This window comes from Hirundo rustica, chromosome 7 (genome assembly GCF_015227805.2).
Source record: "Hirundo rustica isolate bHirRus1 chromosome 7, bHirRus1.pri.v3, whole genome shotgun sequence".
NCBI lineage: Eukaryota > Metazoa > Chordata > Aves > Passeriformes > Hirundinidae > Hirundo > Hirundo rustica.
The window spans coordinates 15,246,533-15,273,853 of NC_053456.1; the positions used below are offsets into that span (position 1 = coordinate 15,246,533).

At 60.9% G+C, this 27,321-nt stretch overlaps 4 protein-coding genes across 6 annotated transcripts in view; 3 read left to right on the forward strand and 1 right to left on the reverse strand.

Annotated features, from left to right (window-relative positions):
- Positions 1–539: 539 nt before the first annotated feature.
- Positions 540–5,793, forward strand: SLC11A1 (solute carrier family 11 member 1). The gene is made up of 14 exons (XM_040069542.2): positions 540–666; positions 1,386–1,508; positions 1,783–1,902; positions 2,687–2,793; positions 2,874–2,944; positions 3,052–3,119; positions 3,252–3,407; positions 3,545–3,703; positions 3,868–3,957; positions 4,124–4,243; positions 4,679–4,828; positions 4,910–4,983; positions 5,427–5,580; positions 5,660–5,793. The coding sequence occupies exons 2-14, from the start codon at positions 1,437–1,439 to the stop codon at positions 5,759–5,761; spliced, it is 1,443 nt and encodes a 480-aa protein (XP_039925476.2). The 5' UTR covers positions 540–666; positions 1,386–1,436; the 3' UTR covers positions 5,762–5,793.
- Positions 5,794–9,497: 3,704 nt separating this feature from the next.
- CTDSP1 (CTD small phosphatase 1) lies at positions 9,498–14,365 on the forward strand. Its single transcript, XM_040070250.2, has 7 exons — positions 9,498–9,579; positions 10,833–10,975; positions 11,133–11,234; positions 11,465–11,521; positions 11,974–12,066; positions 12,345–12,530; positions 12,620–14,365. Exons 1-7 carry the CDS (start codon positions 9,513–9,515, stop codon positions 12,746–12,748), a joined length of 777 nt encoding a protein of 258 aa, XP_039926184.1. The 5' UTR covers positions 9,498–9,512; the 3' UTR covers positions 12,749–14,365.
- A 362-nt stretch (positions 14,366–14,727) lies between these two features.
- On the forward strand, positions 14,728–23,222 carry VIL1 (villin 1). 2 transcript variants are annotated; one of them, XM_040069520.2, is made up of 20 exons: positions 14,728–15,230; positions 17,638–17,739; positions 17,953–18,027; positions 18,164–18,360; positions 18,625–18,733; positions 19,000–19,110; positions 19,208–19,410; positions 19,910–19,988; positions 20,108–20,206; positions 20,296–20,449; positions 20,559–20,659; positions 20,794–20,931; positions 21,081–21,239; positions 21,319–21,498; positions 21,614–21,759; positions 21,855–21,999; positions 22,278–22,466; positions 22,620–22,688; positions 22,864–23,001; positions 23,089–23,222. In XM_040069520.2, the coding sequence occupies exons 2-20, from the start codon at positions 17,665–17,667 to the stop codon at positions 23,200–23,202; spliced, it is 2,481 nt and encodes an 826-aa protein (XP_039925454.1). In that variant the 5' UTR covers positions 14,728–15,230; positions 17,638–17,664; the 3' UTR covers positions 23,203–23,222. The 2 variants fall into 2 exon arrangements, with proteins under 2 accessions (XP_039925454.1, XP_039925455.1); XM_040069521.2 differs by lacking the exon at positions 14,728–15,230 and adding an exon at positions 16,493–16,517.
- A 1,856-nt stretch (positions 23,223–25,078) lies between these two features.
- The window catches only part of USP37 (ubiquitin specific peptidase 37), a 33,637-nt gene continuing 31,394 nt past the window's right edge, over positions 25,079–27,321 (reverse strand). For both annotated transcript variants that reach the window (XM_040069848.2, XM_040069849.2), the window contains exon 24: positions 25,079–27,294. In XM_040069848.2, coding sequence (XP_039925782.1) covers positions 27,207–27,294 — 88 coding nt within the window. In that variant the 3' untranslated portion in view covers positions 25,079–27,206. The remainder of the gene's footprint in view (positions 27,295–27,321) is intronic.

Consider the following 27,321-nt stretch of genomic DNA (forward strand, 5'->3'; position numbering starts at 1 on the left):
ATCCCCTAGACCCCCTTCCCTCCACCCTGGGACCCCTGGCTGTGCTCCATCTTTCAGTGGGCCCCATCCCCCCCAGCCTGTTTGGGATTCTCCACCTGCCCCTTTCCCTCAAGCCTGGGAATGTGATTCAACCAATTCCAGGAGAGAGGTGGGCTTCAGAGGGGGGATTAGGACCAGTACCAGCTTCTTGTCCTCACTCTATGCCCATCCATCAGCAAGAGCTGGAGAAGGGTCCCCTCCTGTCCCTGCTGCCTAGAAATGCACTTGGCTCTTGGACTAGTGAAGACAGGGCTGAGACCAGGGGTTTTAGGGACACCTGAGCTGGAGGTTGGCATCTGATCCCTTTGGGTAGCCTTTGATAGACCCCATATAGCCATCCTCATGGCTCCCCTGGAAAACCGGTGCTTGTCCCTCATGGGGTTCATCAGGCAGGGACTGGAGGAAGCTGGTACCAGGGCAGCCAGCCCATCCACCAGTGTCCTTGTCCCCCTGGCAGGCTGACACCTCCCCTCCTCTTCCTTGTCCCCCTCAGGCCTCACCGGGTCCCTGAACAGGGTCCAAGAGCAGAGTTACAGCACTGGCAGGAGCCCCACGCCCCCGCAGCGCCCTGGCACTCAGGACCAGGCCTACCTGGATGAGCTCATCAGGATCCCCAAGGGCAGTGGGGTAGGTGCCACAGGGCTCTCTCAGGGGGGGCGGGGGAGCAGGACAGTGCTGCAAGGAGCTGGAGGTGGGGAGGCAAAGGGCCTCACTGCAGTGGGGAATATGTGTCTTGGTCACGCCCTGGGGACGTGCCCCCAGCACCCCAGACCCAGCTCAGGCAAGTCACAGCCCTAGGATGAGTGTTTCCATGCTTTAAGTTTTCCAGATGGAGAAACTAAGACAATGGGGCAAAGTGTTACCCAGCTGCGAGGATCACCCCGCTGCTCACACGCCTCCTGGGCCAGCCATGGGTGAGCCCAGTGGGGGTCCCCAAGGCAGCTTTGCACCCCACAGCATCCCAGCCCCCCATCCTTGTCTGGTCCGGTGGCAGTGGAACAGAGAAGGGGAAGGAATGCTATTCTCTAGTCAGGAGTAGTAAAAGTAGAGGACAGCAGTGGAATCCCATGGAATGCAATTAATAGTGCCTGACAGCCCTGGGACCCCCTGCAAACCACTGTCCAATGGGTGAGATGGGGCTCACCACCTCTCCAGCACTGCTGCTAACAGGGAGAGGCTGGGGGCAGCAATTCCCTCTCCAAAACTGTCAGGAAAATTACCTCCATGGGCTAAACACATCCATGGGATGCATCCATGGCAGCACTGGGCTAAAGGGAGCTGGATGTGCAATTAGGAGACTGGTTTTGAACGGCAGCTCCTGGCTCTGACCTGCTGCCTTGTCCCAGCCTGGGTTCAGCTTTAGGAAACTCTGGGCTTTCACCGGTCCCGGCTTCCTCATGAGCATCGCCTACTTGGACCCAGGCAACGTGGAGTCAGACCTGCAATGCGGGGCACTGGCGGGATTCAAGGTGAGCCCGGCTCCGGGCTCAGGAAGCGGGCGGGGGTTTCGTAACCTCTCCAGCGCCAACGGCCGCCCATGGCAGCCGGCTTCCCCAGCCCGGGAGCAGGAAGGGTGCGGTGGGGCCCTCGGCACAGGGAGAGGGCACCCAAGGGTGCCAGGGGGCTGGGAGAGCACCTGCACCCCCTCTCTTCCCTGCAACCCTGGCTGAACTGGGCATCCCCGGGCAGCCGGGTCTTGCCCAGCGCCCAGTCCCTACTGCCTCCCTCCCTCCTGCCCTCCAGCTGCTGTGGGTGCTGCTGTGGGCCACCATCCTGGGGCTGCTGTGCCAGCGCCTGGCCATCCGTCTAGGCGTGGTGACGGGGAAGGACCTGGGCGAGATTTGCTACCTCTACTACCCGAAGGTGAGCAACCACGGGGAGGCTCCTGGGGTCACAGTCTGAGGTGGACCCGGTGCTTGGGCTAGTGACAGTCCCAGCAGGGACCTGCAGGGCTGGAGAGGAGCAGGAAGATGCTGTGAGAGACCTACCTCTCTCAGGGGCTCCCCAAAGCCCCCCAAGCCCCAGTGCTCCCCATCTAGCGCCCCCATCCCTGCAATACAGGGGCCCAGGGTGAGAGGTGGTAAGCAGCTACGTCAGTGTCCTGGTTTGACCTGGGGACACACGAGAGCGTCCCCCGCGGGAGCGAGCCCAGGCGTCGGGGCAGCAACGCGAAGCTGAGACGCGGGGAAAGCCTGAGCATGTTGGGGCAAAAAGCTGGGAGTGCCTGAGGGGAGGGATCAAATGACAGAGGAGGGGGAGAGTTTGGGGTCCCGTCTAAGTGTTAAGATCCTGATGGGGGGAACGAGGAAGGAGATGCTGTCTGAATGACAGGTCTCCAAAAGGAGGGTTGGACACATCCCTCTGCCCCACCTTCCTCAACCCTCCCATATCTAGACAGATGGGTCCTATCCTTAGCTCTCACTGGGGCAGGGATGAGGAGGGGAGAAACAGGCTCAGATTTAGCATCTATCTTTCATCCTGGGACTGTGTTGTGAAAGAAGCTGGGGTCTTTTGGGGTCCCCACACTGCTCTGGGTGGCCTGCTACAACCTGGAGACAGGGACTTGCACACAGGATGCTGTGCCAGCCCGCCCAGAGCTACGTGCCACTGCGGGCTCAGGCGCCGCATGGTGCCCTGTCCCCTGCAGGTGCCCCGCGTGCTGCTCTGGCTCATGATTGAGATTGCCATCATCGGCTCCGACATGCAGGAGGTGATCGGGACCGCTATTGCTTTCAGCCTGCTCTCAGCTGGCCGGTGAGCCTCTCCCCAGCCTCCCCCACAGCCCCACGCCACAGAGGGCCATGTATCTAATCCCACCCCTGGCCATCCTGCAGCATCCCCCTCTGGGGTGGGGTCCTTATCACCATCGTGGACACCCTCTTCTTCCTCTTCCTTGATAAGTACGGTGAGTGCCAGGATCAGGGCTGGGGGTACTGTCATCCAGGCGGCCCTGGTGCTCATGTGGCACCAGTGTCCCCCACTCTGTTCCACCCCATCTCTTGATCTCTCTAGGGCTCCGCAAACTGGAGGCTTTCTTCGGCCTCCTCATCACCATCATGGCCCTGACCTTTGGCTATGAGGTGAAGGGGGGAGCTGGGAACAACCCTTTTCCTGCAAGGCTGGCAAGGGACCCTGCCACATGGCGTCCCCACTGCTACCAGCCTGTGGTAGGGGGATGGCAGCTCACAGTGCCCCTTCTCGCTGCTTCCCAGTATGTGGTGGTGAGGCCGAGGCAGGTGGAGGTGCTGAAGGGCATTTTCCTGCCCAGCTGCCCGGGCTGCGGGCGAAAGGAGCTGCTGCAGGCCATGGGCATCATTGGCGCCATCATTATGCCCCATAACATCTTCCTCCACTCCTCCTTGGTCAAGGTGAGATCAAGGCACTGCCATGGGCACTGTTCTGCCAGGGTGCCTCAGGGGACACTTGGTGGGGACCAGCTGGTCCTGGCTGTGGCACAGGGCTGTTCACATGACCCTGTGACACCCATGTCGCTGGCCATGCCCAGACACGGGTGATCGACCGGTCCAAGAAGGAGGCAGTGCGGGAGGCCAATATGTATTTCCTGACCGAGTCCTGCCTGGCCCTCTTTGTCTCCTTCCTCATCAACCTCTTTGTCATGGCTGTCTTCGGCGAGGCTTTCTACCACCAGCGAAATGAGGACGTGGTGAGTGCCACCTCATGCCCGCAGGGAGATGAGGGCTGTGCCCAGGACGAGCATCCCCTGGGGACTGCATGTTCCCGTTCCCTGAGACGGGATGTGTGGGTACCCCCCTGTGCCTGTGGGAGCTGCTGAGCGGCTGTCACACTCGTGCCTGTCGCGCCTTACAGCACAACAAGTGCGTCAACAGCAGCATCAGCCACTACGCCGGCATCTTCCCCACCAACAACAAGACAGTGTCCGTGGATATCTACCAGGGGGTGAGTGGCACCCAGCGAGCATCCATTCCCATTTGGGGGATGTATCACTCTCGCCATCAACCCCTGGGGCTGGGGGCAGTTACAGCCCCACTGGAAATCTGGGAGCTGACGGGAATGCCTGGGGTAGGGGACACTTTAGGGTGCCCACTGGTGTGTCCCTACACAGGGCGTCATCCTGGGCTGCTATTTCGGGGCAGCGGCGTTGTACATCTGGGGCATCGGGATCCTGGCAGCCGGGCAGAGCTCCACAATGACTGGGACTTATGCAGGGCAGTTCGTCATGGAGGTGAGAGATAGGGACGCTGGCCTTTGCCCCCACAGGGAGGGATGAGAGCAGCGAAATCGCAGGAGAGCTCTGGGTGGAGTTCACTCCTCCCAGGAGTATTTGGAAAAGTTAATTGCCCACCATTACTGCAGGGAGCTGGTGGGGGGCAGCTTGCTAACACCAGCGTCTCTGTTCCCCGGGAGGTGGGATGGAGACAGTGCCCACCCACGGCACCCTGTGGGCGCCGCAAGCAGTGTTCCCCTAATTAAACAGAACCTCTGTTAATGAGTCGGAGCTGACACCTAGTGGGGCCCGGCAGCCCTGCAAGAGCCCGCTGAGTATCCTGGCACAAAGAAGGGGGAGATGTCCCCCATCTTCCTCCCAGTCAGGGTTTAGGGTGTCGCCCCGACACGGTGCCCCACGCACAGCGAGGGTGCAGGTTCTGCCGTGTTCCAGGGCTTCTTGCAGCTCCGCTGGTCCCGCTTCACCCGGGTGCTCTTCACCCGCTCCTTTGCCATCCTGCCCACTGTCTTCGTGGCCGCTTTCAAGGATGTCAGCCACCTCACAGGCATGAACGACCTGCTCAACGTCCTGCAGAGCATCCTGGTAAGGGGGTGGGAGGGCATCACCTGCCCCCAAACACCCCAGCCTGGCAGCCGTGATGTCCTCACCCCCCTCTCCTTCCAGCTGCCTTTTGCCGTCCTGCCTGTCCTCACCTTCACCAGCCTGCACCCGCTCATGCAGGATTTCAGCAACAGCCTGTGAGTGCCAGGGCACGGGGAGGCATGGAGGAGGCGGAGCAGGGAGCTCTGGCTGCAGGCTCCTTCCCTTTGGCCCGTCCTGCCCCCACAACCCACGCCATGGGGCAGTCATTGTACGGACATTGGAGGGGCATGTTCATTCCCACCTGCCCAGGAACAGACCCCATCACTACTCTCATCATTCTCCTCCCAATGACACATCTGGTTCCTTGGGCACCCCTAGCCCCTCAGCATCCTCCTGGCACTGCCAGCCCTGGATTTGGAGGGTGGCCAAAGTCCACACCTAGAGCCCCACCACAGGCTGAAACACAGCTGTGGGGTGCAGAGATGTCCCCGTTGGGTACTGGTTCACCTACAATTTCAGATCCCCCAGCCCTCTGTGCCCAGTGGCCCACAGGATGGGGCCCCTGCCCTTGCACTGATGCCCAGTGTCCTGCTCACAGCCCAGGGAAGGTGCTGATGACCTTCATCACGGGGCTGGTCTGCGCCATCAACGTTTACTTCGTGGTGGACTTTCTACCAACATTGCACGGCCTGGAGTACCACATTCCCCTGGGCCTGCTACTGGCTGCCTACTTGGCTTTCGTCGCCTACCTGGTAGGGCTGGCACCACGGGACAGGGGTGGGACAGTGTCCCTGGTGGGTGCTCACGGACCTGTCGTCTTTGCCCCTGCAGATCTGGACGTGCAGCATCGCCCACGGAGCCCGGTTCCTGGCCCGGGGCCATCACAGCCGGTTCAATTTTGGTCTCGCCCTCGACCCGACAGGGAAACGGTGACGAATCCCACCCATCCCTGCTTACTATCCCCACGTCCCTGCCCAGCGCGACCTCCTCACACCGGACACGGATTTGCTGCCACCCCGAGTCCCGGCATCTTTTAGCCAGGGATGCACCCAGCAAGGAAAGGCTTTACAGACCGGCAGAGCTCCCCACAAGATCTCAGCGCTCGGCGCTTCTTCCCACCCCCAACACCCCCGCCAATTCCGGGGCGCCGGTCCAGCCTTGATGGGAGGGGAGTGGGATAGCAGCGGGAGGTTCTCCCATCCCTTGGCACAGACGCTTCAGTGAATGAGCCTCGTCGGAGACTCCCCCTGCTCATTACTGCCAGGAACCGCCGGCCCCCGGGACCGCTAATCACCGCTGGGGACCGCTAATTACCACCGGGGACCGCTAACCACCCTCCACGGCCCGCCGCCGGCGGGGCCAGCCCCGGGACCGGCCTCAGCCCCACGGGGGGGCTCCGAAACTCCTGGGGAAGGGGACGGCTGATAAACGGCGTGTTTGCAACCCGGCCTCGGCCTCGCTGCTGCTGCGTGGCCCCCCCCTGGGCCACCCCCCGTACCCCGGGCACGGCCCCTTCGCCCCGGGCGGGGTTGCCAACGCGTGGCCGCGGCGGCGCGGGGGGCTCGGCGCCAGCTTTTTGCATTCCCCCGGAGCGAGGGGGGCGGGGGGGGGCGCTCCGCCGTGCCCTCCCCGCCCCGGATGCCCCGTTTCCCGCCTGCCGGTCCCGCCGGATGCGGATGCGAAGCCGCTCGGGCCCTCCCCTCGTCGCCCCCTGCTCGGTCCCGCACCGCGGGTGGGGGGGTCCCGAGACGCTTCGGCCCCCGCCGCGCTCCGCACTTGCGAGACGCTCCCTGGCCGTTTCAAGGCTCCCCCCTCTCCCCAGGACCCCCCCCACCCCAAAATCCCCCTTCCCGACCCACGCCGGCCGGGTGGTGGAGGGGGGGAATTTGGGGGCGGGACGCCCCCCCCCCAGCCCGCGCCCCCCGCTCCGGGAAGGGACCCCCCCCTCGCTCCCGCGGGCCGCGCTTGTTTATGTGAAGAATGTCCCCTTCCTTAAAAGGGCGATGGCAGCAGGGGTGGGGCGGTGCCTCCCCCCCGCCTCCGCGTTGGCCCGGCCTCTGGCGGCTTGAGGGAGGGGCCGGAGCTGTGGGCCCCACTGAAAGGCGGGGGCTCCCCCCTGCTCCGAGGGCGCAGCCGGCCCGAGCCGCAGGTGGAGGAGCGGGCGATGCTCCTAGCTCGGGGCGCACCTGCCCTGGGGTACAAGCCTTGGGGTGGTCATCAAGGGGTAGGGGGGCAGCGGGATGGTCCTCAGCGGCGGAACGTTGCGGGAGCTGGGGTCTGTGGGGTTATGCCTGGGGGATTTGCTGTTCTCCAGCTGGGACCTGCAGCCTAGAGCACTCTGAACCCAGAAACACCTTCCTCCATCCCACCCTTAGCAGGAAGTATCCCACTCCAGTACCTGTCTCTACCTTAGCCGTGGAGCAGCTATTGGTGGGGCAGAGCTTCCAGGGTCAGGGTGAGGTTGGAGAATAGGGGAAAGCATCCAGGACCCCAGTCTAGGAGCAGTGGGGTGGGACAGAGGGGTCCCTGAGTGCCCGATTGAGGGGAGCCTGATACTTTTCTGCTTTGTGCCCGTATTCTAAATCCTAAAGCTGGGCTCTGCCCACTCCTGCCCTGGGCTTGTCCCACAGCCCCAGGACAGGGACAGAGTCTCCCTGAGCTCCCCAGTTGCCCAATCTGCCCCCAAGCAGGCAGTGGGACTGGAAGCGGTGCTCCAACTACCACTGCAGGCATTGGCCCGGAGACTTTCCTAATTGCATTAATTGGAGGATTAGCAGGGCCTGGCTGGACTCATCAGGGAGGGAGGAGGCAGAGGAGGATGTAGCCAAAGGGGCAGGGGTCCTGCACAGGACAAGTGTGTGGCCTCTGCAGCTGCCCCCGCAGAGCAGCATCCCGCTGGGGATGAGGCAGGCATCCTGTCCAGTTCCACCTGGGCTAAAGGAGTACAAAGTTCAGCCCAAAATAGAGAGCAAAGGAAGCACAGCCTCTTCTTCCCCTTCCTCCTACTGGGCCAGGAGACAGTGGTGGCTGCCTCATGTGGGAGCCGGCTGCCGTACTGCGGGGGGGGCAGCGAAACTGAGGCACGACCGCTGTCCGCCGTCAGAACCGGTGGAAGGGGCGGCAGGATGCTGTGTCCCGGTTCCCAACAGCAGCTGGTCCTTGGCACGGCTGCCCGGGGACACTTGGTGTCGGGTGTTTCACTTGGAGCCGACGGTGCCGGTGCTGCAGGTGTAAATGGGCCCGAGTTCCGCCAGCCCCGCAGCATCGCAGCTCCCTGTGGGAGCACCTCCCAATCCCGGGCCCCATTTCCCAGCGCGGTCACCTGTGGGCAGCTGTCATGTCCCCTTGTGCCCCACGCTGGGAGGTGGGACGGGTCCCTCGCAGCGCTGTTTCCCAGGGGCTGCTCTCGCCGTGCCACGTCGGCTCAGCCCTGGGGGATAGAGCAGTGACCGGGGTCTGCCACCGCCCACATCTCTGCCTCGCCAGTGCCCCTGGTCCCTACTGGGCCAGAAAAGGCGATCTCGGCTCTTGAAGTTCCCAAACCGCAGGTGGGAGAGGCGGAAAGATCTCATATGAGCTCAGATGGGAAATTTCCAGCCTGCTGCACCCTCGAGGCAGCGCTGACAGCGCACAGCATCTCCTGCCACCGGGATGGCGAGGGTGGTGACCGGGACTGGCCCCCGCCAGGGCCGGACGCTGCCCGGGCGGGGCTGGGGGCACGGCGGTGAAAGGCTGCCCCGGCAGAGCCCCGCAGGGCCAGCGAGGGCAGGGGGCTGCAGGATGCTGCATTTGGGGGATTGGGGGGCTGGGTTTCCTCTGAGGCACTTGTGCCATCCGCAAACTCCAGTCAAGAGTCGCTTTTCAGAAAGCGCCTGGAATCAGCCCCGTTGCCCTGCCGAAGGCAGGAGGGAAGGAACTGCAAGGGAAAATATGTGCATTGATAAGATAGACTTATTAATTGCCCAGATAATTGGGGGATTGCAGGGGAAAGACAGAACGACAGAAAAAAGCGGCGGCTATTGGTGCAGACCCCCGCACCTGCTGTCCCGCACCGCTGGCCTGTGCAGGCAGTGCGGGATGGGCCCTGGGGGGTAATGGGACCCCCCAGCCCTGAGCCGCTGCTCCAGGGTCTCTGCTCCAGGGAACACCCAGCGTGTTCGTATGCCGGGGACAGCTGCAGAGGGTTCCCCAGGCTGCCAGCTGCATGTGGGGGTGACAGCAGGACTGATCCTCTTCTCCACGCTCTCTCAGTCGGGGCGGGGGCGTGTGGGAGAGCCCGGCGGCGTGTCGGGGACCCCTGCACGGCCACCACGGAGCAAGGAGGGGTGTCGTTCGCAGCCAAACCACAGAACACTCCGCGTCTCGGTCCCACTCGCGGCTCAGCGGGGACCCCAACTCCTCCCGGGAGGCGCGGGTGCCGGGAGGAGGAGGGAGGAGCAGGGAGAGGGAGGAGGAGCCCCCCCCGCCGTCGTTGCCCTTTTAAGGGGTTCCTTGAAACCGCGCCCGGGATCCATGTTTGCAGCCCCAGCCCGGGCGGAGGAAACTCCATGTTGTAACAAAGTTTCCTCCGCGGCGCCGCTCCCGCGCCCGCCGCCCCGCGCCGCCGCCGGCCCCCGCCCCGCCTCCCCCCCCGGGGGCCGCGCCCGGGGGGGCCGCCCCCTCCCACCCCCCCTCCCCGGCGCCCATGGAGCACCAGTCCATCATCGCCCAGGTCAGCAGGGAGGAGGGGAGCGCCCCGCTTCAGGAGAAAGGTAACGCGGAGGGGGATACGCTTCCTCCTCACCCCCTTCCTGCGCGGGAGAGGGCAGAGGGGGAGGGCCCCGGGGGGGCTGGGGGCCTGCGGGGGGGCTGCTCCCGGAGGGTGCGATGAGCTGCGCGCCGCCTTAGCCCGCCCCCGTGCGTCCCGCTGCCCAGGGCTGGGGAGATGCGCCGGGGCTGCAGCTCGGAGCCGGCGGGGCTGTGCGCACCCGCCCGGGAGCGGGGGGCTGTGGTCCGGCCCCTCGGAGCCCGCTGGTGCCCTGGAAGGCTCGGGGCGTTGCTCGGATTATCTGCGCCGTTTCCTCCGGAGCCGGGGGACGGGTACGCGCAGCGCCCGCGGGGAAACTGAGGCAGGAAGAGCTCCGGGCGCTCCCGTTCCCCGCGTCCCCTCCACCCCGCGAAGGGGGTTTGTCGGGGGCCGCCGCTCGTCCCCCTGGTCTGGGAAGCTGCCAGGGCCGGGAGGAGCAAACGTGGGAACGCGCCCCGTCCCCAGTGGGGAGCTCCTGCCACACGGGCTCCCCACTACAGGGCTCGGGGCCCTGGCCCGCCTGAAGGGGGGCACGGCCAGGGAGAGTGCAGCCTCGGCCCGGGCTGCGGCAAGACCCGGCCCCGGGACCGGTGGGGCCGGGGCTGGAGCCGTCGCACTGCCCCTGGGGCGCGGGGTGGGCGAAGGCAGCCCCTCTGCCTCAGTTTCCCCTCGCTCCGCCAATAGGGACTGCGGGAGCGGCGCCTAGGGGCGGGCGCTTCGCGCTGATTGGCCTCTCGCCTCCGGTTGCCTCGAGTCCGCCAATGAGACGGGGGAGTTGTCCGGAGGCGGGGAAAGGAACGCGCGTAAGCCCCGCCTCCCTGGGAGAGGCCCCGCCCCCACGGCACCCCCCTCCCCCCGAGTGGGGCTGTGCCCCCCGGGCCTGGACAGCGGGGACCGGCCCCGCACCCGCGGCTGCCCCCGGGCTCGGCCCCGCGCCCCTGGGTAGGGTCTCCGGGCACGCAGGGGGGGCCCACAGGGGGTCACTCGTAGAGCGGGATGCGCCGGTCAGGGGCTGTGGGCGGTCACCGAGCACTCGTGTCAGCGACACCGCCTTGGCACCGTTGCTTGGCAGAGCAGGAAGGCTGACCGGATGGGTGTCGGGGTCCGATAAGGGCACGGGGGCTCTGGGACAACACCCAAACCCTGCTCACCTGGTCCCCAGCGCTGTCCTGGGGGTACCACCGGGGCACCCATGACCTCCGCTCTGCCCTCCCGCAGGTACCCAGACCCCTGCCAAGAAGCCTCGAAGCCGCAGCATTCTCCAGTCCCTCTTCTGCTGCCTGTGCCGCGATGAAGGGGAGCCCTGCACCGGCAGCACCGGCGCACCGCTGCTGGTGGAGGAGAACGGGGCGCTGCCCAAGGTAACCCCACGTGCCCAGCCTGGCACTGGCGGGGGTGGGTTACCATCCCTGCACCTCCCCTGCGTGGCCGGGACTGGGGGGTGCACAGCCACTTCTCCCAGTGCCCCCCCCCGGCCACCCCGTTGTTACCCTGCTGAGCGGTGTCCCCCTGCTGCAGGCTGCTGCCAGGCACCTCCTGCCCGAGATCAAGCCGCAGGACGCCAGCAAGCTCTGCGTGGTCATCGACCTGGATGAGACCCTGGTGCACAGCTCCTTCAAGGTGGGGGACACCCTGGCCCACCCTACACCTCTTGCCACGCGCTCCCCTGCGTGCTCTGCCACCTTTTTCCCACAAAGTGACGCCCAGCGCAGCCTGGCTGGGTCGCTTGGGGTGTCCCTGTGAGGGGGCTGCGGGGCTGGCAGGGGTGCAGAGTGAGCAAGAGGGCAGGCAGCGTATGGGCAGGGGGTGCCTGACGTGCCCGGTGCTCATCCTGGTGTGCCCTTCCCCAGCCAGTGAACAACGCTGACTTCATCATTCCGGTGGAAATCGATGGCATCATGCACCAGGTAACAGCGGGGTGGGTGCCTGCTGGGAGGGGGCCATCGTTCCACCTCCCCGAGGACCGGGAGCCGTCCCAGTGCTCTGCACCGAGGGGTAGTGGGAGGCGTCGGGGTGCCAGCTTTGGCATGCTGTGGGGCAGAGGTGGGTGCCCCTCTTTTAGCAGGGCAGGGAGGTGAGGACCACCCTGGCCTGGTGTCCTCCTTCAGTGGCCAGCCCCGGTTTCAAGTAATCCAGGATAGGCTGTGGTCTGGGCAGTCAGCCTGTTCTCGGTTACTTGGCTCTGGAGCCGGCCAGACACTTCGCCCTGGACATTCCCGTGCGGCCGTGGCATCCCCCAGCCCGCACAGGCAGCTCCTGGCTGGGTGTGGGGACACAGGAGTCCCCTGGGGAGGACGTGGGGGTGCTGGGTGAGCGTAGCCGGTGCCAGTGGCGCGCTGCCCTCTGTCCGTGCCCGCAGGTGTACGTGCTCAAGCGGCCGCACGTGGACGAGTTCCTACAGCGCATGGGTGAGCTGTTCGAGTGTGTGCTCTTCACTGCCAGCTTGGCCAAGGTAGGTGCCCTGACCTGTCCTGGCATCGCCCGCTCCTTCCCAGACACCTCTCAAGTGGCACAGCTCCCTTGCCTGCCACCTGCAGGCACCGCTGGCCTCTTGTCCCCTGTGCACTCATGGGCAGCCCTAGCAGCCTCCCTACCTGCCCCTCCACGGCACTGGCCAGGGAAACTGAGGCACAGCGAGACCTGACGCCAGCAGAGAGCTGGTGCCATTTTCACTGTGGGGTGGGCAGCGTGGTGCGGTGCGTCAGAGTGACCCCCCTCCTGTGGCTGCAGTACGCAGATCCTGTGGCTGACCTGCTGGATAAATGGGGGGCCTTCCGGGCACGACTTTTCCGGGAATCCTGCGTTTTCCATCGCGGCAACTACGTGAAGGACCTGAGCCGCCTGGGCCGTGACCTGCGCCGGATCATCATCGTGGACAACTCGCCCGCATCCTACATCTTCCACCCTGACAACGCTGTACGTACCCGCGGGGCGAGGCTGGGCGGGGTACACGGGTGACGTGCTGGGGGACCCTCTCTCAGCGCTGTCCCCTGTGCCCCCTGCAGGTGCCGGTGGCCTCCTGGTTCGATAACATGGCGGACACGGAACTGCTGGACCTGCTGCCCTTCTTCGAGAGGCTCAGCAAGGTGGAGGACGTGTACGCAGTGCTCAAGAAGCAGCGGACTAACAGCTAATGGCCCCCCCACCCTCCGGGTGCTGCCGAGGGGCACCGCCGGGGGAGCCAGGTGCCTTATTTTGGGGGAGGGAGGGTCCCGCTGTGCCCCGCGTCATCCTCCCCAGCCTCGGTGGGCGCGGGTGCCCTCCGTGCCTGCCGCTGGTGGGAGATGTGGGTGCTCCCGCCAGGAAGCTGGGTGCCCCTCTTCTCAGAGAAGGCCCCCTCCGCCGTGGGGTGGGGTGACCCCACTGCCTTGCTGTGCTGAGGACCTATTTTGGGGGGTCCCATCCTCCCCCACTGTCCAGCCCCTGCCCCCTTCCCCCCAACCCGTGTCCCCCCTCCACAAAACGGTTCTCAGGTCCTTTTCCCCTCTGTCCCCCGATTGGGGATAGGGGGTGGGGTCAGCAGCTGCTGCTTTCACTGCCTTTGGAGGACTGAGATCCCTCCATCCAGACACTGCCTGCTGGGAGGCTGGCAGCCCTTGGCCCGTCTGCCGAGGCTGCGAGACAAGTTACCGCTTGTCACCCTCCGAAACAGCAGGGAGCTGTCACCATACCCTTAACTCTGCCCTGGGTGCAGCTGATCACCTCGTGGGGGCATGTCCCTGCCTCTCTCCATGCCTGCTGCCCCCACCTCGGGGTTGTGTTTTGCAGGGGCAGCCCAGCCTCAGGGCTGAGCCCCTGGGCACAACTGCCTCCCACGTGCCTTGGGACACCGTGTCTCTGCTCTCCCTTAGCCCTGCAAGGGGTGTGCCTGGGGAGACTCTTTACTGGCCCCCTACAACTTTGGTTTCTTCTAATTTTGGGGGGGAGGTGGCCTCCCTCCCCCTCCAGTTACACTGTGTCACTGGGAGCCACTCTAGTTGCCAACAGAAGGGTCCCCTCCTGTGGCGGTGGGCACACCCCCCACCCCTTATCCATCTGCAGCTTCACCAAAGGCTGCCACTCCTGGGGGAGAGGGGATCCCCATACCAGCCTTAATGTGCCCCTCCCAGCCTTACCCCAGCCCCAGTGCCCCAGCTGGGAGGGGGTGGGGGACACTGCAGGCCCCCCTGTATCCTGGGGTTACCCTGACCCCCGTGGGGTTGGACTCGTGCCAGGGTGTCCCCCAGCTTTGAGAGTCTGGGGGCTCTCAGGGAGGGATTTTCTGGAGAGGGCTGAGCTCAGCCGGGCCTTTTTTAATGTCACAATACGGACAATGCCTCGTTATCTTTTTAGAGGGAAAAGCAATGATTTCCCAAAAAAAAAAATCATTGGGTGCCTTTTTACCGCTGTGCCAGCGAAGGGAGCGGGGCAGTATTTGGGGGGTGGGTGTGAAGGGTTTTAGCTTCCCGGTGCTGTTCAGCCGGCTCCTGCCGGCGCTGCCCTGCTCCCGATGCCGGGGCTGAGCAGGGGACCCCCGGCCCCACCCACAGCCCTGCCCTGCTGTGGGAGGTGGGATAGGGGAGGTGTAGCACAGCCGCCTGGATCCCTGCCAGCCCCGGATCTCGTCCTGCCCTGCCAGGAGGGTTGAACTCAGCACTTTATATTAGACAAGTCAAAGGGCGCCAGCGCAGCCGCTGCCCGGCGAGCGCCTGTGGGCGCTGCGGCGCCCGAGGAGTACGGCCCCCGCCCTGGGCACCCTGGGGAGGGCTGGGGGATGCAGAGGCAGCATGGGGGGCTGGGGCGGGCTGGGGTACCAGATCCAAGTGCCTTCATGTGATTAAAGCTGTTAAACCATCTTGGAAAGAGTAGTCCTGAGCGTGTGCACGCGTGGGTACGGGTACATATCGCATGTGTGTCGCTGGTGGCTGTGCACAGTGGTGAGGACACGGAGCCCTCGGGATCCCCTGAGTCCCCTGGCAGTGGGGGATGCTGCAGGTCAGTGCTGGGGAAACCCTTGGATCACAGGATTGAGGTGTCACCCCTTGCCTGGCGCCCTCACACTCGGGGACGGACCCTCCCATTCTGCCCTCGTGCCTCCATCCAAACTCCTTCCCCTTCTCCTGGGAAAAGGTCCCTGCTGCCTCAGGGATGGGTATCCTACCCCTTAACAAGGAGGGGGTAAATTTACTGCATAGGCTGTGCCCCCCCCTCCCAGCTTTCAGACTTCAAATGAGTTTGCTCCAAATAAGGTGTCAGGCCTTCCCCATATACACTGGGGGGCAACTTGTGATGCCCCCCCTGCCTCACCATCCCAGGCAGTCTGCTGCCAACATGCAGGCGCTGCGTTCCTGGGGGGAATGTCTCTTAGCTGCCCCCTCCCCCGTGCCCTCATTAGCCTGTGCCTCCCCTCGTTAACGAAGTCTGTCCTCTCCGGTGGCTGCACTAATTACAGAGTTCATTAGTGGCCCGGCTGGGGGGCCTGGGGAGGGGGTGAGCCTGCTGGGGCCAGCGTGGGGTCCCCTACCCCTGTGCCACACTGACAGACACAGCCCTGGGACGTGGCCGCTGAGCGAGGACGACAGCGACCACCCTGGTGTTCCACCCAAACCTCAGCCCCACTGGGGGTTCTGCACACAGGTAAGGGTTCCACTCGTGTGGGGGGCGGGAGGGTTTGAGGGCCAAGGGCGTGGAGTGCAGAGCAGAGGCCCCCTGGCATCAGGACACCCCTTTTTTAGTGGCTGACAGTGTCCCCTGTTCTGGTTCAGCCCGTCGTCATCATTTCGGGGATCCTGGCGGGGTGGGACCGTCAGGTAGGATTTGGGGCTCGCTGCTGCCCAGGCCAGGGTTGCAGGATGCCTGCAGTGCTTGTGGCCGGGACTGCTGGCTCAGCAGGGCAGCCAAGGTAAAGCTGCAGCAATCCCGCAGGGCTGGGAAGATAAAACAGCGGGACAGGAAGGCTGGGGACCTGCCTGCTGCTGATACCTGCCCCTCCCACCTTTATGGACGCCGTGGTCATTCCCCAAAACCACCTTCGGCCTGGGAGCTGCTTCGGTCTGGTCCCTCCTGTCTCTGCCAACATCAAGGGCATCATCAGATACCAGCCCTTGGGACGGGTTTGGGGCCCAGGACAGGGCATAGGGCTTAGCTGTGCCACCGCTTTTTGTCCTGTCCCCCAAAGCCCCAGCCCCGTGTGCCATCTCTGTACCCCCTTTCCATCCCCAAGAGGACCCTGCGGCTGTGGAAACCCCCAAGGCAGGGAGGCAAAGCCAGGAGTGACCAGAGCTCCGGCTTCCAGCTAAGGTGTGAGACAGCCAGGGTGATGATATGCCAGTGGAGGGGTGGGAAGGGGATGCCCCAGGAAGATGGTGCTGCATTGCTGTCACTTTATGGAACCTTCTGGGGAGAGGAGGCACCAAAAAAAAAACCCCACTTCCATGGTCTTAATGCTCCGTGTCTGGGAGGGTTTGGGGATTTTAGGGCCCAGGGAGTGAAGAACAGTGGCAAAGCCCATCCCCACAGCATCAAAGCACCTCTGTTTGTGGTAGATACCCACATGTCCTGGTCCAGCCCATTACTACCACTTTATGGAACTTCTTGATGGAGTGCAAAAGAAAAAAAATTCAGTGTACACTCAATAGCGAGGGTCAAGAGGGGAAGAGGCCTGGGGGGCAGAGGAACCACCCTGGGCACAGCCAGCCTGTGAGCAGGGTGTGACAGCACCCCAGCATGGGGGGGAAACACCCTATGAGTAACGGGGCTCTTAGGTGCCACAAAGTCTTGGAGGGCTGTGGGGACCTTGACTCTGGGCTGTCCCTGCCCTTATATGGTGAGCAGAGGCTGGGACATGAGGGAACAAAGGTCTCCTGGGTGCTGGCACCTGAGCACTCCACCTAGGTACGCTCACCTGTGCACCCGGCTCTGCAGGTGAGGGGTTGGGGTAGGGTGAGGGGACAGAGGGTGGGCATGGCGTGGGCAGCACATCCCATGGCCACCATCGCTCCTGGCATCAGCTTAGTGTGGGGATGGGCTTGGGCACCCACCTGAGCCCGCCTTGGGGCTGTGCTGTGGGGAATGCTACCCCCTGGGTCTGAGGGATGGGATGCGGTGCTTGTGGGGCAGCACAGTGGGGCCAGGTGGGCTTTTGCAGGGCTGGGAAGCAGAGACCTCCCCTCTGGGCAATGCCAGCACTCCCTCCAGCCTCCAGCTGGGGCACACAGGGTCTGCCTGACACTGGCTGCTCAGGCCCACTGTCTGCTTGCGGGGAGCACAATCTGCCTGGCAGAGATGGCTGTGGACAAACTGGGCAGCACTGGCACTCAGCACCCCCGTGGAGCCAGGATCTGCCCTCCCTGGGGGACAAGGATCTGCTGGAAGGATTGGAAGCAGGGGGTCTGAAGGAGGCAGTGTGTGTGTGTATCTGTAGGTGTGTGTTATCCGTGTGTGTGTTATCTCGTTGTGTGTGTGTTATCTCTGTGTGTGTATCATATCTGTGTGTGTGTGTATCTGTGTGTGTGTATCATCTGTGTGTGTGTTATCTCTGTGTGTGTATCATCTGTGTGTGTGTGTTGTGTGTGTAAGCAGTGGCCATGTCATGCTGTCCCACTCCATGCCAAGCTGTGCCAGGACAGGGCTGAGCAGGGCCGGTTCCTGCCGGTCCTCGGGAGGAGCGGGCCACCGTGCAGCAGTGTCACCCAGCTGTGCCTGCTGTGCTGCGGCTGCCCTGCACAGCCCTGTCTCATGCTTGAGGACAGGGCAGGGGCGCTGGGGCACTTACAGGACTCTGAGCCCTTCCACCCTGGACTCTGGTACGGACCCATCAGCTGCAGTGCCAGCCAAGCTGTGGGGATGGCAGCCGCCCCTGTGTGCCCACAGACACGGTACCACGGTGCTGGGGGTCCCCTCGGCCCGTGCAGCTCTGTGCAGGGGGGTCACAGCTGGGCTTTCTGCAGAGCAAGCGGGGAAGCAGATGGCACTGTGGGTTGGCTGTGTCCCAGCTCTTAATGACACTGCCTGCCATTAACGAGGGTGTTGCCGACGCTGGCAGGTCCCCTTGCCTGCGGTACCTGTCACCATGGTGGAGCTCAGCGCCAAAGTCTCCAGGACACTGAACAAGACCACACCGGGCATCCAGATATGGCGAATTGAGGTGGGGATGGGGGCAGATCATTGGGCTGCTTGGAGGGGGGTGAGTCTCTGTGAGGGAAGAGCCTCCCTTGGTGTCCTCAGCTCTTGGGTTTGGGGGTCTTGCTGCAGCATCCAGGGTTAAACCCAGCAGGTCCCGGTGCTGGGGGCAGTGGGGTGCATGGGGCTGGGGTGAGGGTTTCCCCACCAGGGCTAAAGTCTTCCCTTCCTTCTGCAGAACATGGAGATGGTGCCAGTGCCCACCAAAAGCTACGGCAACTTCTACGAGGGAGATTGCTATGTCCTGCTGTCGGTAGGGCAGTCAGGGGTTACATGGGGAACTGGGAATGGGCTCTGCCCTGAGCGGGCTAGGTGCAGGGAGGGGTGTCCGTGCCCAGCGTGGCCTGGGGACACCACGGGCTCTTCTAGCGGGGACCGGTGTCCTGCAGACACGCAAATCTGGGAGCAACTTCAGCTACGACATCCACTACTGGCTGGGCAAGGAGTCAAGCCAGGATGAGCAGGGCGCGGCCGCAATCTACACCACCCAGATGGATGATCACCTGGGCTCAGTGGCCGTGCAGCACCGCGAGGCCCAGGGACACGAGAGCGAGACCTTCCGCGCCTACTTCAAGCAGGGACTCATGTATGTCGAACACCCCTGGGGAACTGCTCCTGTGGTGGGTGACAGTGGGAAAGGGTCCTGTGGAAACATCTCCAGTGGGGATGGGGACAGCTCTGTCTCACCAAAGTGGGGGAGAGGATGGATCTGGAGCTGGGCTCCATCTATCCATTACCACGCGTGTGGATGGGGGTCCCCGAGCACCTCCCCGTGCACAGAGGTGGGAGGGAGACCCCGGTAGTGTGAGGAGGGGGACACAGGGCTGACACCGTGTCTGTCCCCTCCCAGCTATAAGAAGGGTGGGGTGGCCTCAGGCATGAATCATGTGGAGACAAACACCTACAACATCCAGCGACTGCTGCATGTGAAGGGCAAGAAGAACGTGGTAGCAGGAGAGGTGAGTGATGGGGTGTATGGAGTCTGGATCAGGATCAGGCCAGAGCTCCCTCCAGACACAGCTGCCTTCAAGCAGAGCACAAAGTGGGTGTGGGATGGCGCTGCCTTGCCTTAGGAGCAACAGCTCCCCCAAAAATCCCTCTCAGGGCAGGGAGGAGGAGTAAAGGCTGGAGGCCTGTATTCCTGAGTGAGAGGGGCTGCAGAGCCATGGGGATCCAGGCATTCTGCTGCTTGACGCACACCCTTCCCAATCCTGTCCTGCTGCAGGTGGAGATGAGCTGGAAAAGCTTCAACAGAGGAGACGTATTCCTGCTGGACCTGGGCCAGCTCATCATCCAGTGGAATGGCCCTGAGAGCAACCGACAGGAGAGGCTGCGGGTATGGCCAGGGGGTCCCAAGGTCCCCTCCTGGAGGAAGGTGGGTCGCCAGCCACCCTCTCCCTCATCTGGGCTTATCCCTTCTCCCCTGGCTGCAGGCGATGACCCTGGCCAAGGATATCCGGGACCGGGAACGTGGGGGCCGTGCCAAGGTGGGCGTAGTGGACGGTGAGGATGAGGATGCCTCACCAGGACTCATGAAGGTCCTTAAGCATGTGCTGGGTGAGAAGAGGGACATCCAGCCAGCCATCCCTGATGACAAAGTGGACCAGATACTCAAGTCCTCCCTCAAGCTCTACCAGTGAGTTGTTGGGGATGGGTTACATATAGGGGCACTTTCCATGGTGCCAGAGGGAGCCAGCAGCCATCTCTGCTATGTCCCACAACTCCCATGGACAGATACCAGGAAAGGTCAAAGCCACAGCAAGGGTGGGGATAAGTCCTTTGGGTGCCACTGGAGCAAGAGGAATACCAGGTGCCAGGAGAACTGGTATCCAACAGAGATGGTCTTGCAAGCATTCGCCTTTGGATGCTGTGGCAATGCCCCTCAGTGGCCCCGTAACATCTGACACCCCTCTGTCCCTCCTTGTGGCCGTGAGTGAGCTGCCTGGCCGGGCAAGCTACAAACCAGCCTGCCACCATGGCACATCCAGAGAGCCCCTGGGCAGCACCTGTGGCATGGTCTGGCTGGGGAAGGGGATGGGGAGGAGACACCCCACTAAACCCTACAACCCTGTAATGGGGATGGGGTTTTCCAACCCAGTTTCTCAGCCTTTTTTCCTCTCTTTTCCTCTTGTCAGCGTCTCCAATGCCAGTGGGAATCTGGTCATACAGGAGGTGGCAATTCGACCCCTAACTCAAGACATGCTCCTGCACGAGGTCTGTCATCCATGGGATGCTTGGGGGTGCCCGATTTCCTTGGCAGCTTTAATCCTTCAAAGGCAGCATTTGGTGGACTTGCCTTAAGTCCTAATTTCTATTGTTGCCCCTTCTTCAAGGACTGCTACATCCTTGATCAAGGAGGTATCAGGATCTTCGTCTGGAAGGGCAAGAATGCCAACAAGGAGGAGAAGCAGCAGGCGATGAGCAGGGCCCTGGTGGGTGCTGGGTTAGGGGCTTGGTATGGGATAGCCTGACTGCTCCCTGCTCCCTCCCAAACACACACTCTGTGTTTGGGTCCCACCAGGGCTTCATCAAAGCCAAGAACTATCCAGACAGCACCAGCGTGGAAACAGAGAATGATGGGTCCGAGTCAGCCGTCTTCAGGCAGCTCTTCCAAAAATGGACTCTCCCCAACCAGAGCAGTGGGTTGGGCAAGACCCACACTGCAGGCAAAGTGGGTGAGTGTCTCCTTTCAGCGTGGAAGGATTTCTTGCATTGGGACGGGCAGGCTGTGGGGAGCCCCTGTGGCCTGAGGGATTTGGCTCACCCTTCTGCCCTTCCCCACAGCCAAGGTGGAGCAAGTGAAATTTGATGCGACCACGCTGCACGCCAAGCCCCAGATGGCTGCCCAGCAGAAGATGGTGGATGATGGATCTGGAGAAGTAGAGGTAAGGTGGCTGTGGAAGAATGTGGGTCCCTCTCAGGAGCCCCCTTCGCTATACCAGGGGATGCTCTGGGGTCCAGGGTCTGCAGGGCACGAGGATGCACCAGCTCTGACAGCAGTATATCCCTGTCCCACCAGGTCTGGCGTGTGGAGAACAACGAGCTGGTGCCTGTAGAGAAGAAGTGGCTGGGCCATTTCTATGGTGGGGATTGCTACTTGGTGCTCTACACCTATTTTGTGGGGCCCAAGGTGAACCGCATCATCTACATCTGGCAGGTGAGACCTCCAGCCCCATGGGTGGGGGACAGGGGTCTACCTCCCTGGACTGGGGGTGCTCTGCCCCTTGGGAACAGCATGAGAGTTGCCTCTTCCCAAGAGGGCAAGGGGGGCTGTGGTGGGTGCTGAGCCCCCTCTACCCTGCCCAGGGCCGCCAAGCCAGCGCAGATGAGCTGGCCGCCTCTGCCTACCAAGCCGTGGCCCTGGACCAGAAGTACAATAACGAGCCCGTGCAGATCCGCGTCACCATGGGCAAGGAGCCAGCCCATCTGATGGCTATCTTCAAGGGCAAGATGGTGGTGTATGCGGTGAGCACAGGGATGGTGGGGCATGGGCAGGCGAGTGAGCTTGTGGCACCGGTGGTGACCTCCTGTCCCTGTCCCCCAGGGTGGCACCTCTCGGGCAGGCAGCACAGAGCCCACGCCCTCCACCCGCCTCTTCCAAGTGCACGGCACCAACGAGTACAACACCAAGGCCTTCGAGGTGCCTGTCCGTGCCTCCTCCCTCAACTCCAACGATGTCTTTGTGCTCAAAACCCCCAGCTGCTGCTATCTCTGGTATGGGAAGGTGGGTACTGCCGGGCACTGGCATGGGTGCTGCCACCTCCAAGGCAGCTCTCCCCACCTCCTCTTCCTCGTCTTTGGCCTGGGCCAGTGATGGAGCAGCTGTGCTTGCTTGGCAGGGCTGCAGCGGGGATGAACGTGAGATGGCCAAGACTGTGGCCGACATAATCTCCAAGATGGAGAAGCCAGTGATTGCAGAAGGACAGGAGCCACCTGAGTTCTGGCTGGCCCTGGGGGGCAAGTCCCAATATGCCAACAGCAAGAGGTACCAGTCTTGTCCCTACCCATGCCCAGGGGTAAGATGGGCCACCAATCCCCAAGCAAGGTGAGCCTCATTCCCATCACATTGACCCTCCTCAGGCTGCAGGAGGAGAACACCTCTGTGTCCCCCCGACTCTTTGAGTGCTCCAACAAGACAGGCACCTTCTTGGCCACAGAGATCATAGACTTCACCCAGGATGACCTGGATGAGAGTGATGTTTACCTACTAGACACCTGGGACCAGGTGAGCTGGGGGAGCATGGAGTGGGGGACAGACTTTTGATCCCACAGGTTGATGTTCCTGGGGTTGGAGGATCTGCATCAGCTGCAGTTGATGGGATGGGAGGCTGGACACCTGCCTATATGTGGCCCCATGATGCATTTTTCCAGCCTTCTTGCTCCAGGGAATGCTGAGGATGGACTCCCAGTGTCCTTCCCCATGGACAGAGCCCATGTGCCTCCAACCATGGCCCCAGAGGGCTCCATCTCACCCCAGTGGTGAACACAGTAACTTTATTGCAGGTTTTCTTCTGGATTGGGAAAGGCGCCAACGAGTCAGAGAAGGAGGCGGCAGCAGTGATGGCACAGGAGTACCTGCGGACCCACCCCAGTGGGCGTGACCTTGGCACTCCCATCATTGTGGTGAAGCAGGGTTATGAGCCCCCCACCTTCACCGGCTGGTTCCTGGCCTGGGACCCTCTCAGCTGGGACGTGAGTCAGGGAGGGGGTTTGAAAGACCAGAGAGTCTCTTTGCAGAAGGGACCAGATGTGGGTCTGGCCCCAGGAGCATCTCCAGGCTGCGTGCAGCGGCTTGCCTGACCCCTGCGCGTGCTGAGGGGCTGGGCACTTTTGTCTCCTTCCCAGGACAAAAAATCCTATGAGACGCTGAGAGCTGAGCTGGGTGACGAGAGCAGCCTCGGGCAGCTCACCTCGGTAAGTGGCACAAGAAGGGCAGCTGGGCTGGCTGGGGACACAGAAAGCCATCCCATCCTCTTGGCAGGTGCCAGGAGCTGCAAGGACAGATTCTGCAGTGAGCAGACACCTGGAGCCAGCCTGGTGCCTCCCTTCATGGGCCGGGCCCTGATGTGACTCTGCACCCCCTATTCAGGTGCTCACATCCAGGCAAGAGATCTTCACTGCCTCCACCACCCTTGTCCCCACTAAACTGGAGACCTTTCCCTTGGATGTGCTGGTGAACACTGCAGCTGAGGACCTGCCCCGAGGTGTGGATCCCAGCAGGAAGGAGGTAAGATGAGGCTAGGGAGCTGCTGGATGGGGAGACAGGGAAAGCCCCCCACAGGTCTTCAGCTCGGCATCCTTTCTCTGGCCCCAGGACCACCTCTCCGATGCAGACTTCCAGGCTGTTTTTGGCATGAACCGCTCTGCCTTCAGCAGCCTGCCCTTGTGGAAACAACAGAAGCTCAAGAAGGACAAAGGACTCTTCTAGGGCAGGAGCTTGGGCACAGGGGACAATCCCAACTTTTTAGTAAATAAAATCTGTTGGAAAATAGGGCTGTGGTCTCTCTCCTCCAACCCCAAGGCCCAGCCCCAGGTGTGGGAGTTATTTGGTTAAGAGCTGGCACGCAGGGAGCCATGGGGCTTGACCGGGCACCGGCGGCACAGGGGAGGACCCTCAACTCCTTTTGAGGCCTTCCTTTGTCCTCGCTGTGCTCAGAGGTGATGCACAGGCTGGGCACACTCAGGAAGCCAGGACTCTCCCAGCCCAGCACCTGCAGCTCCGGGCTAAAGGTCCAGTATACAGCTGGAGCCACTCCTTTGCTTATCGCTTGAACTGCAGTAAAATCCGTGTGGTATGAAAGGTAAATGAGGGGACACTGCCTGTGGGGACAGGCACCAGGGATCACTTGTTTTTGGATCCGAGAGGGGAGAAGGGTGTCTCCCTTCTACTTGAGCTCTACAAGGATGCTGAGAGCCACTGCGGTGTCCCCTGTGGGGACATCTCTCTCAGGGGGGCCAGGATGGACACGTGCTGAGGGGCACAGAACACACAGAGGATGTTCCCAAGCAAAATCCCAATGCAGTTGCAGTGCCCATCAAGAGCCAGCAGAAATAAGATTCCAAATTCGTAGAGGGTTAATAAAGAGGTTTTAATTTCACAAAAATCTATCTACACATCATTTAAAAACGGGCAGGGGAACCCAAGAGCAAAAACTGTAAAGAATAAAGAGGAACAGGTCTGCTAAAACACAGAGAAAAGCACTGCTCCACATCAACGGTGTAAAGAACCAGAGTCAGGGTGCAGGCAGAAGCCAGCGGCACGCACAGCTGGAGTCCGGCAGCAAACCCCACGGACAGCAGCTGCCAGGGGTCCTGCACCCCTTTATCTCTCTTTGGCGGGTGATTACAGGGATAATTAGCTCCATTAAAAACAAAGCAGATGAGTTATTCCCAGCCCTCCTCCCCGGAGCACGACGTTCCCCACGTGCCTGGTGCCAGGGTGAGCCGCAGCAGGAAGCGCTGAGCTGGCAATCAGTCCCTCCTGGGATGCGGGACGGGAAGGAAGATGCACGGGCGATCTTATCTGCGCTGCACTGAGCAGCGGGGGAAGGCGAGGCCGAGGCCATAGGTGTTGCTCTCTCCTCCCCATCAGTCCCACTCTGCTGCTCCGGGTGGGAAAACAGTCCTTGCTTTGCTCTTTGTGCAGCCCTGCTGGCCAGGGCTCCCCAGGGACCCGCACACAAGCTCCAGCTCATTGACACAAAAGCTCTGCCCCTCTCAGATTAGGGGTGTAAATCAAGAGCAAATTATCGTAGTCAGACAAGAAGGGATGAAAGGAACAGAGGGATGAGAGTTCCTTGAGTTTCTGCGCTGAATCACACTTGTACTGAACTAGGTTGATTCAGAAGTGGGTAAATGTTTAACTGAGGAAGAGCTAGTATATGTTCAGGGCCCACAACTAAGCTTCACCTAACTATACCCAAGGACAGGTATCCCACATGGAAGGGCCAGCCTTACTGAACTTGCTGCTGCAACAGCGTGAGCAGTGGGAATGACACAACCAGTGAGCACCACAGCTCCTGAGGATTACGCACCTGTCATCCTCCCCCTGCTCGTGGGCAGGGAAAAAGCTGGCTTCTGCGAGGAGGGGGTTCTGTGGACACTCCTGCCCTGGTGAAGGTGCAACTGAGCTGGTGTATGTCAAACAAAAAAGCTCAAATTATAGTCTATGTCTGCAAATTCTTAATGACTAGAGTAACAAGCAAGAACTTTCCATAAAACAAAGAACACTGGTTTCAAGCATCAGCTTTTGCACCTTGATCCAAACAAAACTGGTTTTGAACAAAAGTTACTGCACTGAAAAATCAGGCAATGTTTGCTTTTATTATAAATTAATTGGAGTGCAGCGCTTTGTAAAAACAACCTTGCCACCCAAAAAAGCAGAGCTGACTTCTGATACTACAGGAATACCAGTTATTTACAGCACAAGCACAGGATGTGCTTGGGGAAAACAGGTTTGCCCTCTGGACGGAGCAGTCCATCACATTCGCAGGGCGATCAGTTCAAAGGACAACTCCCACATCACCACCTCTTCCCATCGCCCAGTATTCGACCAAAATTAGTATTGACAATAAAAAAGTATAATGCTTTGTAATAAATTAACACACACACACCCCCCTCGGGCTGCATCTCACCAGATAAACGCTCTGGCATTATCTACAACCAAGCCTTTGCTCCTGGCTCAGAGACCAGGAAGAAGTCACCGTGAGCAGGGCCCCTGCGCTGGTCCCACCTGGGGAGGGAGGTCGGTCTGCACCACTCCGGGGTCCCCCAGGTGCTCGGGGTGGGGAGGACACAGCGCTGCCACTCGCTGCTGCGTACGAGCGGGAAGAGGCCCCTGAGGACAGCGACACGCCCTGCCACGATAAACTTGAGCGTGGAAGTGCCCGTGAAAGGTGCCTGCTGTCTTTGAAATCCATGGTGCTGTCTGCTTTGCTGCAGCCGATTTATTCCTGAGAAACTCCTAATGATAGCTTAAAAAACTCAGAAACCATCTCAACGGTAAAAGGGTGATTTTCTTTTTTTCTCCCTTAAAGAAGTCTTTCACCTCTAAAACTCAAGCTGCAAAAATCAGAACTAGAGGCCAAAACAAGAGCAACTATTCTGCTTCCAGTAACAACTCCTCTGAAATGAGTAAATGTCAGTGAAAGAAACATCTGCCCCTGCTTAATTAGTGCTAAGGTGCTGAAAAAAAATGAACTTAATAGGCTTCTCCCCCCACTGCTGAAACAAGCTATAAAAGGAGCATCATGCTTCTAAACCCAGCAGAAAGCATCACTTCTTCCTAACCATGTTCTGTTAATGCTGAACAAGGGCCTTCCGAAAGCTTTCCACCCGGTTTAGTTTCACAGTCTGAGCACTCTTGCACTCCACAAAGAGGAGAACGGAGACGTGGCTGCAATTCAAAGCCTCTTACCATGGGGTAACACAAGATTGTGGCAAGACCACGGTTCAATCATAGAGCACCTCAAGTGCCGGGTGCTGCAGAGGAAGGGTAATGCCAGAATGTTCTTTCCCTCCCGGAATGTGCAGAGAGGCTGTCTCACCTCCTGCCACTATTCTGATTTCAGGTACCCAGCTATCCCAGAGTCACGTTGGAGCAGCCCTAAGCAACAGAACTCCAGTGTTGCAACACAACACAGCGCATCCAACGAGAGACCTCGCCTCTCCAAACGGCGCTGATGCAACCACCTCATGGAGAAAATGCAATCAAATAATAGAACTTGTAGAACAAAAGAAATCACATATATAATCTCACATCTAAATGAGGATGACAGTGAATGGTGTAAAAAAACCCAACAGAGCTGCCACCAGGTATCAATACATTCCACAGCACCGACAGTTTGTTTCCTGGAACCGCACATAAATAGCAGAGCGCTTACAAGCCCGTGAATGTCACAACGCATCAGCTCGAGTGATTCCAAAACGCCTGTTAACCAGATGACTGGCAAGAGCCTGCTCAGTGATCTGGCTTTCCAGTGAATATTACTAACACAACACACACCAGGTTACAGTCTATTGCTTAAATTGCTCTTGGAGAAAAGAAAAAAAAGCGCCAAGTGATATGTAAATCTTCGCCACTCACGTCTCGCAGGTGAATGGGCTTTTAAAGTCGAGTCTCTTTTTGCACTATTTTTTAAACCAGTTTATGAGCAGCTGTAGTCTTGTGGCTTGTTACAACTCTTTAAGGCTCCATGCTGACGAAATCATTTGAGAAACGTTAAAAATTTCACCACAGGAGGGTCGCTCTGGATGTCAAGGTTTAAACACGAAGTTCAGCCCAGGACTTGCACAGATGGTTCAACAAACTGAGCGTCCCATATTTCCACCTTTTGTCTCATGTTTTGGCCCTGAGCTGTTTGTTACTCCTGCGTGTCTGGCACAAGTTCAGAATCTTCCTTGCTCCTCAGGAGGAACAAGGTGTTTTACTCTTCACAGGGGCTGACGAACCGATCTTCCTACTTCCATGCTAAGTGGCTGTGCATTTTTTTCTGTTTCTAGTAACTCATCGAAGATATCTCTAGAACAGAAGGAAATACCAACAGTG

Coding starts and splice junctions, on each gene's coding strand:
- CTDSP1 (XM_040070250.2), top strand. CDS start 9,513: ATGGAGCACCAGTCCATCATCGCCCAGGTCAGCAGGGAGGAGGGGAGC. Junction 11,522..11,973: donor TCGATGGCATCATGCACCAG/GTAACAGCGGGG, acceptor CCGTGCCCGCAG/GTGTACGTGCTCAAGCGGCC. Junction 12,531..12,619: donor TCTTCCACCCTGACAACGCT/GTACGTACCCGC, acceptor TGCCCCCTGCAG/GTGCCGGTGGCCTCCTGGTT.
- VIL1 (XM_040069520.2), top strand. CDS start 17,665: ATGGTGGAGCTCAGCGCCAAAGTCTCCAGGACACTGAACAAGACCACA. Junction 20,660..20,793: donor ATGGATCTGGAGAAGTAGAG/GTAAGGTGGCTG, acceptor CTGTCCCACCAG/GTCTGGCGTGTGGAGAACAA. Junction 21,240..21,318: donor GCAAGATGGTGGTGTATGCG/GTGAGCACAGGG, acceptor CCTGTCCCCCAG/GGTGGCACCTCTCGGGCAGG.
- SLC11A1 (XM_040069542.2), top strand. CDS start 1,437: ATGAGCATCGCCTACTTGGACCCAGGCAACGTGGAGTCAGACCTGCAA. Junction 1,509..1,782: donor GGGCACTGGCGGGATTCAAG/GTGAGCCCGGCT, acceptor CCTGCCCTCCAG/CTGCTGTGGGTGCTGCTGTG. Junction 4,829..4,909: donor ACGTCCTGCAGAGCATCCTG/GTAAGGGGGTGG, acceptor CTCTCCTTCCAG/CTGCCTTTTGCCGTCCTGCC.